Source organism: Anarrhichthys ocellatus, unplaced genomic scaffold (genome assembly GCF_004355925.1).
Source record: "Anarrhichthys ocellatus isolate YVR2014 unplaced genomic scaffold, GSC_Weel_1.0 scaffold49, whole genome shotgun sequence".
Taxonomy (NCBI): domain Eukaryota; kingdom Metazoa; phylum Chordata; class Actinopteri; order Perciformes; family Anarhichadidae; genus Anarrhichthys; species Anarrhichthys ocellatus.
In genome coordinates, this window is record NW_022280079.1 from 1,001,597 (window position 1) to 1,017,721 (window position 16,125).

Below are 16,125 nucleotides of genomic sequence, written 5' to 3' on the forward strand. Positions count from 1 at the left end.
TTTTTTCTGTCAAGATGGGGTGCTGAGTGTACATTAATGAGAAATAAAATGAACTTTTTTGATTTTAGCAAATGGCTGCAATGAAACAAAGAGTGAAAAATTTAAAGGGGTCTGAATACTTTCCGTACCCACTATATATGATCAACCTGTCTTTACTAACAGGTCATGTACCACAGTCCTTCAAAGTAGCTGTAGTTAAACCTCTTCTTAAGAAGCCCACTCTCGATCCAGAGGTGTTGGATAACTATAGACTGATCTCTAACCTTCCCTTCCTCTCTAAGATCCTTGAGGAAGCAGTCGCTAATCAGTTGTGCGAGTTTCTACAAAACAATAGTTTATTTGAGAATTTTCAGTCAGGATTTAGAAAGCATCATAGCGCAGAGACAGCTCTGGTAAAATAACTGATGACCTTCGAATTGCATCAGACAAAGGATTCGACACCATTGACATCACAGTATATACAGAGACTGGAACATTCAAAATAAGGTACCACGCCTAGCTGATCTCAGTCCTATTCATCAGATCTATCCAAGTCTGTACAGGTAAACAATGAATACTTCATTCACACCAATGTTTGTCAAGGTTCCATGACTTTCTGTGCTTGGACTTATTTTATTCCCCTTATATTCAGTTGTGTGAAAAAGTGTTTTCCCCCTTCCTGATTTCTTATTTCTTTGCATGTTTGTCACACATAAATGTTTCAGATCATCAAACTAATTTAAATATTAGACAAAGATAACACAAGTAAACACAAAATGCAGTTTTTAAATGAAGGTTTTTATTATTAAGATGGAAAAAAAAATCCAAACCTACATGGCCCTGTGTGAAAAAGTGATTGCCCCCTAAACCTAATAACTGGTTGGGCCACCCTTAGCAGCAACAACTGCAATCAAGCGTTTGCGATAACTGGCAATGAGTCTTTTACAGCGCTGTAGAGGAATTTTGGCCCACTCATCTTTGCAGAATTGTTGTAATTCAGCCACATTGGAGGGTTTTCGAGCATGAACCGCCTTTTTAAGGTCATGCCACAGCATCTGAATCGGATTCAGGTCGGGACTTTGACTAGGCCACTCCATTTTGTTTTTCTTAAGCCATTCAGAGGTGGACTTGCTGGTGTGTTTTGGATCATTGTCCTGCTGCAGAACCCAAGTGCGCTTCAGCTTGAGGTCACGAACAGATGGCCGGACATTCTCCTTCAGGATTTTTTGGTAGACAGCAGAATTCATGGTTCCATTTACCACAGCAATTCTTCCAGGTCCTGAAGCAGCAAAACAGCCCCAGACCATCACACTACCACCACCATATTTTACTGTTGGTATGATGTTCCTTTTCTGAAATGCCATGTTACTTTTACGCCAGATGTAATGGGACATACACCTTCCAAAAAGTTCAACTTTTGTCTCGTCAGTCCACAGATTATTTTCCCAAAAGTCTTGGGGATCATCAAGATTTCTGGCAAAACTGAGACGAGCCTTTATGTTCTTTTTGCTCAGCAGTGGTTTTCATCTTGGAACTCTGCCATGCAGGCCATTTTTGCCCAGTCTCTTTCTTATGGTGGAGTCATGAACACTGACCTTAATTGAGGCAAGTGAGGCCTGCAGTTCTTTGGATGTTGTTCTGGGGTCTTTTGTGACCTCTTGGATGAGTCGTCGCTGCGCTCTTGGGGTAATTTTGGTCGGCCGGCCACTCCTGGGAAGGTTCACCACTGTTCCATGTTTTCGCCATTTGTGGATAATGGCTCTCACTGTGGTGCGCTGGAGTCCCAAAGCTTTAGAAATGGCTTTGCAACCTTTTCCAGACTGATAGATCTCAATTACTTTGTTTCTCATTTGTTCCTGAATTTCTTTGGATCACAGCAAGATTTTGAGGATCTTTTGGTCTACCTCACTTTGTCAGGCAGGTCCTATTTAAGTGATTTCTTGATTGAGAACAGGTGTGGCAGTAATCAGGCCTGGGTGTGGCTAGAGAAATTGAACTCAGTTTTCCAAAGATGTGATAAACCACAGTTAATTTATGTTTTAACAGGGGGGGGGGTAATCACTTTTTCACACAGGGCCATGTAGGTTTGGATTTTTTTCCCCCTTAATAATAAAAACCTTCATTTAAAAACTGCATTTTGTGTTTACTTGTGTTATCTTTGTCTAATATTTAAATTTGTTTGATGATCTGAAACATTTAAGTGTGACAAACATGCAAAAAAATAAGAAATCAGGAAGGGGGCAAACACTTTTTCACACAACTGTATGCTTCCTTTTATAACAAAACATCCATTGTTATGCAGATGATACTCAATTATATCTATCGATCAAGCCAGATGGAACAAACCAGTTTACTAAACTTCAAGCATGTCTTAAGGACATAAAAACCTGGATGACCTGCAACTTCCTGATGTTAAACTCAGACAGAACTGAAGTTATTCTACTAGGCCCAGAACACCTCCAACATCAGTTATCCAATGATATGGTTACTCTAGATCACTGATTCTCAACAAGTGGGTCGCGACCCACCAGTTGAGACCCGTTTTCAGTGGGTCGCGGGCCTTTGCCTGAAAAGAAAAATTTAAAAAAAAGATTTTTTTATGCAACGGAGTTATTCACACTCATTAACAGTATTTGGCATTAATGCCTTGTAATGCTAATAAACACCCGCCATTTCACAGTATAGAACAGGGGTTGCTAACTGGCGGATGGCGGTCCGGACCTAAACGCCGATGTATCCGGACCCAGGACCTAAAACCGATAAGATAATTATTACATTTTGACGGAGCGCTTCTGTTTTAACCGGTGCAGCTTTTCCAGCATTTCCGGTACTTCTTCAGCGGTGCACTTCTCCACATTTCTACCGCTGTTAAAAGAGTTTTTTGTGGGGAGTTTCTGATGCAAGGGTCCAAGAACAGAAGATGCTGCATGCTGTACAGATTGTAAAGCCCTCAGGCACATTTGTGATTTGATTTGAAATTTGTATAGAGAGTCTTTACAAATACAATTGAATTTAATTGTGTAATTACCTCGCACAAAATGTAGCCAGTGTTTCCGTAACTACAGAATAAAGATGGAAATAGTCCAACAATGTTTAAGTTCCGTGACCAAATAATGAATAGTCCATAAAACATCAGCAGTATTGTTTTATGTACTGTTGAGAGTCTTACCTGCCTGGCGAACAGGAAACTCCACCTGCTCCGACATAATGATCTGAAGCAGGGTCGGGGCAAAATTGATGATCTTGTATGACTGAAACACACAGAAGACAGATAGTTTTTTTAACATTTTGTTCAGATTAAACCGAGAGGTGGCTGTGGCTCAGAGGAAGAGTGGGTCGTCCACTGTTCAAGAGATCCTGTCCGATCCCACGCTCCCCCAGTCCGCATGTCAAAGTAAACTTTGGCAAGATGCTACTGATTACTCCCAAAGGCTGTGCCATCAGTTAATGAATGTGTTAATGAATGAGAAAGGTGCTATGCAAGTCCACTTATCAATTCCATTTTCCATTTGTGTGTGCATGAAGTGAGAAACGGTAAAATTGAGTCTATTATTTGTAAGCACAAGATAACATATTTTGAGGACCTACAGTAGTTACAGCAGTCAGTAGATCAGTGACACTAATGATTAGGGTTATAGTCCAAAAGGGTTAGAACCCTATTGAGTTTGTGTTGGTTTGTTATTATTATAGGGTTCAAACTCCATAGGACACAAAAGTGCCACGGCCAAAAGATCCTTGTCACTGAAAGTGCTAGGATCCTATTGTCTTTGTTGAGATCACTAATATTATTCGGGCCAGAGCACAAAAGTGTAAGGGCAGAACAGTCCCTGGTACTGCTTTTTCTGCCTTTTCGTAACTTCGCCTAGAGCAGAGGTAGCCAACACGGTGCCCGCAGGCACCTGGTCGCCCGCCGGGACCACGTGAGTTGCCCGCAAGGCCTGTTCTAAAAATAGCACTAGTCACCATGGAGCTCCGTCTAAACATTTTAGTTGCTGTTCATTTTTTATCAAAAATGCTTGCATTATTGTAGATTTTAAAATGACAATATTTGTTGTCGTAAGAGAGTTGTGTACCGAGAGGCGCACGGCGGACAGCCAGGAAGAGGCTGCCGTACCGCACTAGGTTCAGTCGTGCCGCGGGGCAACAACTCTTGGGTGGTGGAGGTAAAGGCGAGGCAACGCAATCCGACTGAAAAGGCCCAGACTAGAGGTTTGAACGCGGGCGCCCGAAGATACTAGTTTCTTCGTGGAGAAAAAGGTACCATTAGAAATGGTGTCGGTGACAACAAACGGGGCTCCCGCCATGACGGGCCGGCATGCAGGCTTCATTGCGCAATATAAAGGTGACCCAGACTTCCCTGAATTTCTACATTGCCACTGCATCATTCACCAGCCGGCGCTATGTGCAAAAGTAACCGGCTTTGATCATGTGATGACTCCTGTCGTGAAGATCATAAATGGCATCCGATCCAAAGCCAAACAACACAGGATATTCATAACTGATGATTTGTATAAACATGGGACAGAGTTGATTTGTTGATCATGATTTGTTCAAAAATGTTACAAAAGTGGTTAGTACCAACGAGACATGATGTGAAGATATGACAGTTAATGATTTCATAGAAAATGTTAGAAGTGATCATTTTTACAAAATATAACAGGTGCGATTTTGAACCAAATGCTACAAATGTGCTTATTCATACAAAACTGTCAAGAAAGACATTTACTAATATCAGAGAGGTGATACTTCTGACTTTCAAATGTTGAAACAGAATAACAGAAATAAATGTTTAAATCTGTGTTTCCTACCATCATTGTTGTGAAAATCATTGTTAATAATTATTGTGAGGAATAATTAACATTGGCATGTGATTAGACAGACTCTTCACACATATTATTATTATTATTGTTATTAAAAGGTGATCTGTGCAACTTTGTTGTTCAGGAAGTTTGTATCAAACAAGTAGCCCTTCGTACTACTCGGTACCCTTGAAGTAGCTCTCTGTTTCAAAAAGGTTGGTGACCCCTGGCCTAGAGGATTCAACAGATCCATCTCAAATTTGTTCAGCAGAATCTCAAGATGTTCACAATGCTAAATTGCGACGCTTTTGGGTTTTCATACAATGGTGTTGCTGTGGCAAGGCAGGAGATTTGCATGTATCGCCATGACACAGGAAGCTGTTGTAACTTGGATTCACTTGCTTCAAATTGCAAATGCTGGATAAAAGTCTAGCCCTGAAGGCATCTACACGCCTGTTTTGAGTTATTGTCAACTACTGACAACAGGAAATCAGCCTCATGTTACAAAGATCATTTGATTAACATGCAATGTAAATGCTGTAATCTACACATGATGTACATCAACGAGTTGTAAAATAGGTTTTGTGCGCAGAAAAAACCCTGCATTTGTGACCGTGAGGTCTGACAAACCAGTTTCAATCAACAACAAACTCTCCGGATTAGACGCAGGAATAGCTCTCGTTGAAGTACTTCAATGAGAATTCCACCAGCTCCGCGAAAGTCTTAAATTCAGCCAAGAAAAAATAACCACACTAACCAAAGAAAACAAATCCCTCCAACACACCGCTACTTCCTTCACAAGTCAGTTCGCCTCTGTTGCTAAGGAAAACAAGGACATGAAATAAACCACTCAATCTACAGTCATGAGAGACAATCTTGTTTTTTCCGGTATCCCAGAGTGCCCACAATATGACAAGCCAGAACAACTGATCAAGGAATTCACTTACCTCAAAATCTCCCCGGACACTGTTAAGGACATTACATTCCACGAGTACATCCCATGGGACAAAAAAACCCTCTAACAAACGCCCACGTCCCATCGTTGCAATATTCAAACACTTCAAGCAAAAACAGCAGGTACAACGTCACGGCAGACAACTGAAAGGCACGGACTATGGACTCAACGACCAATTCCCCCGAGAAATCCTGAACAGACGCAAAATACTATTCCCAATCAGAAGACAAAACACGCAAGAAGAAAAAAAAGCAGTCATCTCAGCTGCTAAAATAAACATTGATGGCAAAGTACTCTACCGAGACAAAGAAAATAACCCCTCGCTACTCTAGTTCCACCCTGCATAATCTCTCTCCCTATCCCCCCCATAACACATGCACAAACACACACGCACACATATTTCATCCATGCTCCACACCTATGGAAGAACACCTGCCCGTCCGACACACAGACATACCCAGACACGTGTACATATACCCATACATGCACACACATAGACATGCACACACATAAATCCATTCAAAACTGACCACATCTCATCTCCATGAATTCACTAACATTTTTTTCTTGGAACATCCGTAGAATTGGTTCACAGGCAAAAAGACTTAGAATACTCAACCACATAAACAAATTACAAGCAGTCATAAATTAAGAACACCACAATTCAATCACACTTTCTCCAGACAAAGAGGCGTAGCAATTTGAATAGACAGGAATCTCTCATTTATTCATAACAACATCATCACAGATCCAGAAGGATGATTTATCATAATAAATATCTCAATACACAATAGACCAATTACTATTGCATGCATCTACAGACCAAATAATGACTCGTCCTTTTTCCGCACTTTTTTTTAACCTCTCTCTCTCTAATCTGTCTGACTTTCCACTAATAAAGTCATAAACCCATCAATAGACAGATCAAACAATTCAAACAGCACACTAACTGCCAAACCACAGAAACCATTAAACAGTTCATGAGTGATATTTGGTCTTGGTGATCGTTGGTGATTAAAACACCCGACTGCCAGACAATATTTATTCTTCTCACCAGTTCATCACTTCCATATTGACTTCTTTTTAACCAGCAACTCAATTATCTCCCAAACCTCAGACACACTAATATTAGCGACCATGCTCCCGTCTCCCTCACATGGAATATGAACCAGTCTCGCAAACCATCTGTTGGGACTTCACCATGTGACTGAAACAAAGAGAGGCCTCCTTGTAATTTTGAAATCCTAAACTGGTTTAAACCACAACACTGGTGGCTCATTGGACGAGGGCCACAGGAACCACAGAGAGTCCCTGTGACACGGCCCTGATGTCACAAAGGCAGTGGTGGGCCGTCAGGGCCTTCAAGGCCTTCTCTGCTGGCCTAAACACAATCACAAAGTTATAGCTATTTTGTAATTGTTCTAAAATAATCTACATGTATTATAATTTATAAAAATATGTTTCCCATTATCTTATGTTCTCAATGCACAGCTACTGTCTTCCTCAGTTGCTCTGCTTCCAGTGCAGCTTGTTTTAAGTAGAGCTTTTATCCAATCAGATTTCACCTCTGTGTCTCTAGGTAAGAACAGAGGCCCGAGGCCTGCAGACTCACAAGTGAATCCCTTTGCAGTTTAAGTGAATGGGGACGATATTGTTGATTGTCATAGTGTTCAACCAATCAGATCTTTGGTTTGACATGTTGGGCGTATTCTTTGACGTGTTAGAGCCTGCTAGCTGGCCTACAAGTACGTCAGCATTAACGTGCAGCTCAGTTTTCAGGTGCATCTCTGCAGTGAGGTGCAGTGTGTGCTGTGATTGGTCAGTGGGCGAGCACGTGACTATTGTGAAAGGAAACTTAACATCAGAGACTTAGTCAGAGTAGTAAGAGTTCAAATTGAAATTTTTTGCATTTTGCTTGGTGTAGATTATTATTTTTTTACCTAGCTTTGTTTTTTTACCACTCAATGGCTGAAGAAACGGATTAGTGAGTTGGGATTTAACCGTGGGATTAAACTCTTTGTCAACAAAGAAAGGAGGATGGACTTTGTCTTTAAGTCAACTGCGTTTGTTTTTTTACATCTAAAATCTGAACGGCCCTCCAGTGTGTAGCAGAATGCCTGTTGCTGCTGTTGTTTTCCCATTGAGCTAGTTAGCGTAGCCTCCCAGAACACTTGCGGAGCCCCAGCTGTTTTTTGTTGCGTTTTTTTTTTGTTCCGGTTCAGAGGTCAGAGCCCGTTGTCTCCTACATGAGCGCAGAAAACATATTTCATACAATTTAAGCTTCTGCATTTTCCAAATGCACTAGTATTATTCGAACGTATTGTTCAGTTTGTAAAACTCGTACTGAAAGGTTTAATACGAATACGTGTATTGTTACACCCCTAGAAACAAATAACCGTAGCTGTGGCGCCATCATGAGGCTATAAGGTGGTATTTCAGCTGCAGGACAGCAGTGAAGGCCCAGATATAAAATGCAGGGCCCGCCACTGCACTAAGGCTATGTAAACACGTGCTTACCTTCAGTCTGCACCGTTGATTCGTATGAAAGGAGGCAGAAACAACGTTGGTGCTTTTAAGAAAAACCCTAAGAATAGTTCTACATTCGATGGTTGAACAATAAACAGTTTTGGATCCCTGAGGAGGAGAAAACAACTTGCACCGTGCTCCTCACTTTAACCTGCAGAAGGAAGATTACTCTTCAAGTCGACATTCACTGTTCCCGCTGCCGCCAAATGAGAATCAGCTTGTTGTTTAACCCGCCGATACAGAGCAGTACCTTCCTATGACTGCTGGTCATAGGAAGAGAGAAATTCTGAAGAATAAATCCCCACTGTCCCACGGAGGAATTGTTTGATCACGGTCCCCGGATCCAGCAGCGATAGGTCATAGTGTGTATTTAATCTTTTTTTGTTTTTAACTGTACTGTTAACGTGTTCGTGTGTATTTTACGAACCACGGAGTCCCGTTCAGTGATGTGTAACATACCTGTTGTGCTTGTTGCTGCTGTGATAGTGTTGTTTCATACTGCTGTGCTTTGTTGCGTTTACAGTGGGTACGGAAAGTATCATGAATTGAAACAGTAACTCTATTTATCATCCACCCTGACCAAATTAATTGAACCCTAGCCCTATTTTTAGGCCTCTGCTCGAAAATTGCATACCCATACTAAAGCGAGTCTTTTTCTGCAACCACAAGGTGTATTTGAATAATTGTGGTGTTATAATAAAGGGAATACTTGTGAGATTTGTTCAGATGTGTAAAATCAGTGCATACAGTATGTTACTGGTTAAGAGTAAATGAAGATGGCACACAGCTCAAATTGAAAGGTTTCAGGTTCGCCTAATAAAAAAGCACTTTTATTGTTATTTCTTTGGAATGACGCAGCTGCAAGTTTAAACCTCTCCCAAATCATCGCCCAATATGCGAACAGTCTCTCTGCAAAGTTTGACTTTGATAAAGTGAAGCAGAACAAAATTAGAGAGGTTTTAGTACAAAGAGGTCAGGCGAGGTCACGAAATTGTCATTTTGGAACCAGCTGTTCTATTGTAATTTCATATACTATATAACTATATATTTCACTTGTTTTATCACGAATGGTGTTCAATACATCCAAATACAGCAGTTTGGCATAATTTTGAGAGCCAGAATCCTCTCTGAGCCCTCTCTGTGTGTCTCTGCGTACAGAATTTTTTTCGATTCCAGTCCTCTGTGTGTACGGAGGGCTCTATCTCAGCAGCCCATTGGTCGAATTCAATGAATGACCCCTATTTCGATGCTTTAGAGCCAATAGAATTGAGCTAGAGCCACGTGGAAAAGATTGACAGTCAGAATCAACAAAGCGGCGTCTCTCGTGAAGCGTAAAATCCGATACGCCGAAAGTCAAATCCTACCCCCAGCTCCGTAGGTTTAGATTACACCCCCTGTATTCACGGAAACAGATTTATGACAAACAGGATATCCGTTGAACAGATATCCGAGTGAAAATACTGGGATTTTATGCTTTTGTCTTCAAGAAAACGGTGAAAAGTGAGGCGCGTTTCTGATAATAATCGATAAAGCGGTTTGTGTTTCTGGTGTTTGTTGGCTCATATCTTGGTAATGGTTTCACGGAGAGAAATATTGAAGATATCTCTGGAATCTGTGTAGAATTGGCTTGCTTTCTGGCATCTCGTTTTTGTTAGCATGCAGCTATCTCTCGGTAGCTCCTACCAGAGTGCGGAGTCGGCTCACTCATGGCGAAATATGAATATGATATTTTGGTCATTTTATAGTTGGTTATTTGAATTGTTTGAGTTGTGTTTGGAGCATGTAAAAACGGCTTACATGACCTTGTAGCCCAGACTTTTTTCTTTAATCAGGTATATAATATGTATATAACATCCATTATATTCGTTCCTGATAAGTGCATTGTACGACAAGCTGTACGCTAAGCTCTCTCCGTAAAGGGCTAGAAGAGTTAAATGAATACACATCAAATAACCGATGCAGACTATTTAACTTAATCCATTACACATCTCACACAAACTCACAGACAGCCCTTGTGTAATTAGATGCAGAAAAGACATTTGATAAGGTAAACTGGGAATTTTTATTTTCTATACTATAACAAATTTTTTTTTCGGGGAATCATTTACCCACTGGGTGAGGATTTTGTACATTTCACCAATGGATTAATATCACAACACTTCACTTTGCACAGGGGCACTAGGCAGGGATGACCACTCTCTCCAACTTTATTTTCCATAATCATTCTGGATCATTCACTTGCAGCAGCCATCCGTCAAACAATAAACATCACAGGAATGCAAACAACAAATATGTACCACAAGATCAGTCTTTATGCGGATGACATTCTACTATACCTACAAACTCCTTCCTCTTCATTATCCAAAACCATGCGCCTCATAAACACCTTCTCTAAAATTTCAGACTAGACTATCAACTGATGTAAATCAAACATTCTCCGCCTTAGCCCCAACAGCTGGGATGTGGCAGTCCAAACACCACCCATTTCTCTGCGCACTGGTAATATTACATATTTAGGAATCAACGTTTCCCCCAGCCTGTCAGAGTTAGTTCATCTAAACTTTAACCCACATCTCAAAACAGTACAGGACACCTTCAATATTGGATGGATCTACCAATAACCCTCATCAGCAGAATAGCTTCCATCAAAATGACCATGACCCATGATGACCCACCTATTCTCAATGATCCCAATCAAGTCCCCACCCTCCTGGTTCAAATCACTAGACTCCATCATCTTCAAATTTTACTGAAAGATGCCTAGAATCAAACTAACCACTTTACAAAAATCCAAAACCCAAAGAGGTCTGGAAGCACCAAACTTTCTCCACTACTTCATTGCTCATCAACTCCAATATAGTCACAAATGGACAAATCCCAATCAATCTGACAACTCCTGGACAGACATAAACAAAACATTGTGTAAAGACATCCATATTTCAGACTTACCATTCATAAACCTCTCCATCACACGCCATCCATGTTTCAAAAACCAGACAATAGCTACAACTCTGACAGTCTGGTGGAAATTCAACCACAATCTCACCTAATGAACACAGTCCTATCTGGAACAATACTGACTTCTTATTGAACAAAAAATAACTAATTTTTTCATTATGGACTAGTAAAGGCACCACACATCTCTAACACATCTTCCATAATAACACCGTAGTCTTATTTTCCTATTTGGTTCAGAAGCACGGCATCGGGGAAAATCACTTCCTAGAATTTCTCCAGATTAAATCCTCGATTCAGACCAAAATCAACATTAAATTATTTAACTCAGATCTTCCTCAGCTAACATCTGACCTGTTTAACGTCACTAAAAGAAAAAAAAAATACTATCTAATCTCCGCATCCGACAGAACAATATCCTTTCCTTAAAGAAAGACCACAAATCACCCCCAGCTCCAACTTCTGGACCGAAATCTCTAAAAACATCTGCTCCACATCCACAAACATGCAAGTCATTCAATACAACATCATTAATAGAGTACACTACACAGGGAAAAGAATGTTTAAAATGGGATTCACAGACTCTGAAATGTGTCCGCACTGCACACAAAGCACCACAGACATCTACATGTATGGCACATGGGACTGCACACCAATCAAACAATTCTGGCATAACATCAGCAACAACCTCTCTCTCCTTCTAGGCTGCTGCATCCCACTTCCCCCTCTCAACCTTTTCAACCTAAACAACCCATCCAGTAGAGCACTCTCCACAGCCCTAATCATCACCAAGAAAACTGAACTGGAAATCAAGACACAAAATCAGTTTCATACTTTGGAAAAAATATATAAATAGAATAATATCAATGGAACAATGATCTGCCTCAATAAAAAACAAACCGCTGACTGTGACTTCATTTGTCAAAACCCTTAACTCTTAAATTTTACACAAATTTCACTCAACTCTTTTTGCCTGTCCACCACCACAATAAAGATACACACCATCATTCACATACATATATCTGCCGTCACACTTATGATCCTTACATATTCCTTACAACATTCACAAACATGCACCCAACAAAGACACAAACAGAAACACAGACCCCCCCCCCCCCATCTAATCTATTCTCATCACCTGTCTTTTTATTAATTCTATTTTTATTTAGAATTGTTGTTATCTTGTTATCATTATTATTATAATTATATTGTTGTGATTATTGATATTGAACCTATCTTCGCACTCCAAAGATGAAGAGCCATGTTCTTCAGACACAAAGCTACCTGACTGTAACGACACATGACCTCACTACTGAATGGGAGGAGCCATGTTCTTCAGACACACCCCCTTGAGTGTCTCACCAGCCAGGATTTGGCATTTCTGCTTTTTTGCTGAACTGAAAACGTACCAAACATTGGCACCACTGTATTGTACCATTACACCCCTAATATACATATATACATACATATACATGTAATGATGAAGAAAGGAGTGTGGTTGGTGTCCGTCCTTCTTACAACAAAATGAAGCTGAAATGACTGAGCTCAGCCTTGTGAAGCCCAAAAGAAGAGAATGTTAGAAAAAGTTTTCAAAAAAGCTGTGCTCATATTTCTAGTTATGAACAAGAAGACTTGACTTGCCTGTTCTTTTGATTAAATCAACACCTAAGTCTTGTTCCCAATCACTGAACTATTCATCAGCAGTTTGTAAATCTAGGATTGTAAAATGTCCATAAATGTGAATCAAATTTAAAAGGAGATAATATTGAGGTGGAAGTTCAAAAGACCAATAAGGAAATAAGACGCTGGTCTTGCCTCCTGCCGTGGTTCTGTCATATACATTGAATGTGTTGTAACTCTGTTATGCTGTTCATTCTGTTCACATGACATCTATCACACTTCTGTCCATCCTGAGAGAGGATCCTCCTCTGTTACTCTCTCTAAGGTCTCTTCCTCTTTTCTCCCCGTTAAGGTTTTTTTTGGGGGGAGTTCTTCCTGTTCTGATGTGAGGGTCAAAGGTCAGAGGATGTCACATGTGTACAGATTGTAAAGCCCTCTGAGGCAAATATGTAATTTGTGATTTTGGGCTATAGAGAAATAAATTGAATTGAACACAATGTCTGTTTGACGATGCCAAACGAGAGAAGTGTTATACATTCATTCAAACTGCTGCCCATATAACATAATGCAGAACCAGACTGACGTCAGTCCCAAATGTAACGGTAAGTAATTGCCATCCAGTCGGACATCTTTTACACACAGCCTGCTGCATGCTCACTAGTGTCCCAGTTATGCTCAGCTGATTGGAGTACTTTAATACAAATCAAGGTAATGTGGCATATATGGTTTCAGATCACTGTCCGACCTATGCGAGGCAGTTAGACTGTAAAACACATATTGATAACCAAATGCTGACATGAAAGTCAAAGTCTTATAGTAATGCAGAGGATCATTTGAATGGTAGCGTCTTCCATTAAGAATGAACAGATAGAGAAGCTGAACCCAGCAGAGTCTGGGCAGGAAGGAACCACATGGGTTCATCCTCAAATACTGAGTTAACACATTTTATACAGAAATGATAGTGAATTTTGAGGAGCTAGAGACACACCTGCATTGCAGACGATATGATGCATGGATAATGTTATCATGTCGTGTGCATGGAAAGCAAAGGTAAACTTGGTTTTTTTGGTTTTAAACGATGAAGTTTTACTGTATTTGGTGTCATTCAATTTCATTATTTGCAGGCACAGAAAAAAATATAAATGATTAAATACAACTACTCCAAATATTTTCCACAACCTGAAGGAATATTGTAAACTCTTCGTAAACCACTTTTAGACCATCATGTGTTATTGAATAATAACAAAATACAAAAAGAAGAGACCAGTTGAATGACTTATGGCAAAACATGCATAATTACTGAGGGTGGGATAGAAACGAACTGCTCTGTGAAGTGTGTGTAGATGAGTCTATAAGCACGGTCTGCATGGGTATCACATCACATCAGGTCCATTATGATGCTGTAAATTCACATTATTTATAAAAACATCACATTTCTTTCATCAATTATTTAAGAGCCATGATCATTTCCATCACCACCACCGGACACACAGTTTAATATGTTTCTGTGGAGTCCAGCGTTGACGTGACAAAGTTTGGAGCCACAACAGCTCCTGGTGGTTCACATCTGACCGAGCTGCTCTTCATGCAGCTGCCGGAGTCAGTGTGGGGAATAGTTTTGTCAAACTACTGATCCCAGGCCTGCTATCAACTGCCAAACCAGGGTTGGAGAATCACCAGGCCGAAGCCGAGCCCACTCACCAACACACGGCCTTCCATCCTCTACAAACACCGGCATCGTTTCTGGGCCAAACTGCCGGTGATGCCTCTAAGATGCAATGCTCCTCTGAGAAAACAAACGAAAGAAAAAGAAACCGCTTTAGCTCACACACCTGGTTGAGTTCATTCTCCGCAGCTATCCTCAGACTAGGCTCGATAGTCCCTTTCAGAGCCTGGATGATCCGGTTGGGATCCATATGTGATCAATTGCACGGTTCCTTCTGCGTTGTATTATCGCGCACATGTACCGTCGGATAGCGTCTCTGCCTTACATTCAGCCGAGCGTTACGGATCTGCAGCTGTGGCCCAAACACGGTCAGATCTCAGAGTTACGGATACACGTCCCGGTCACAGCATTCAAAATAAATCAACAAATGTCTTCAGAGCGGCGACGGTAAGTTTACTGTGAAGGCACACTCGCGTTTCTTTTCATTGAGGTTAGCTTGACGGAGAACGGTGGCCCTGCCCCGTTTTACCGACAACAAGCTGTCGGTGCACGTAAAGCAAAGTAAACAGACAATTTACGGTTTTCCTCCTCTTGTGTCACACCATGGTCGACACAGGGTTGCGTTGTGTTTTGCTGCCACCCGGAGTGCTGGCGCTGCTGGTGCTGCTGGCGCCAGACAAAGCTCAGATCACTCCAGCTGCTCTGTGTGTTCCATCACAGGCTGTGATCACAACTACCGTCTCTGCTCTGGAGGGTCTATGCAGAGTCTATGGAGGGTCTATGCAGAGTCTATAGAGAGTCTATAGAGAGTCTATGCAGAGTCTATAGAGAGTCTATGCAGAGTCTATGGAGAGTCTATGGAGGGTCTATGCAGAGTCTATGGAGAGTCTATGGAGGGTCTATGCAGAGTCTATGCAGAGTCTATAGAGAGTCTATGCAGAGTCTATGCAGAGTCTATAGAGTCTATGCAGAGTCTATGCAGAGTCTATGGAGAGTCTATGCAGGATCTATGCAGAGTCTATGGAGAGTCTATGGAGGGTCTATGCAGAGTCTATGCAGAGTCTATGCAGAGTCTATGGAGAGCCTATGGAGGGTCTATGGAGAGTCTATGCAGAGTCTGTGGAGGGTCTATGCAGAGTCTATGGAGTTTCTATGCAGTGTCTATGCAGAGTCTATGGAGGGTCTATGCAGAGTCTATGCAGAGTATGGAGTTTCTATGCAGAGTCTATGCAGAGTCTATGCAGAGTCTATGGAGGGTCTATGGAGAGTCTGCAGTCTATGCAGAGTCTATAGAGAGTCTATGCAGGGTCTATGCAGAGTCTATGGAGGGTCTATGCAGAGTCTATAGAGAGTCTATGTAGAGTCTATGCAGAGTCTATGGAGGGTCTATGCAGAGTCTATAGAGAGTCTATGCAGAGTCTATGGAGGGTCTATGCAGAGTCTATGAAGGGTCTATGGAGGGTCTATGCAGAGTCTATGGAGGGTCTATGGAGGGTCTATGCAGAGTCTATGGAGGCTCTATTGAGAGTCTATGCAGAGTCTATGCAGTCTATAGAAAGTATATGCAGTCTATGGAGGGTCTATGCAGTCTATGGAGGGTCTATGCAGAGTCTATAGAGTCTATG

The 16,125-nt window shown here is 41.2% G+C and overlaps 1 protein-coding gene across 1 annotated transcript in view; it reads right to left on the minus strand.

Moving 5' to 3' along the window:
- Nucleotides 1-15,012, minus strand: part of LOC116395784 (importin-8-like) — a 35,278-nt gene extending 20,266 nt beyond the window's left edge. Inside the window, exons 1-2 of the mRNA XM_031869905.1 lie at nucleotides 14,667-15,012; nucleotides 3,149-3,230 (exon numbers count right to left, since the gene is read on the minus strand). Of these exons, the coding sequence (XP_031725765.1) occupies nucleotides 3,149-3,230; nucleotides 14,667-14,750 (166 nt within the window). The 5' untranslated portion in view covers nucleotides 14,751-15,012. The remainder of the gene's footprint in view (nucleotides 1-3,148; nucleotides 3,231-14,666) is intronic.
- Nucleotides 15,013-16,125: the final 1,113 nt, after the last annotated feature.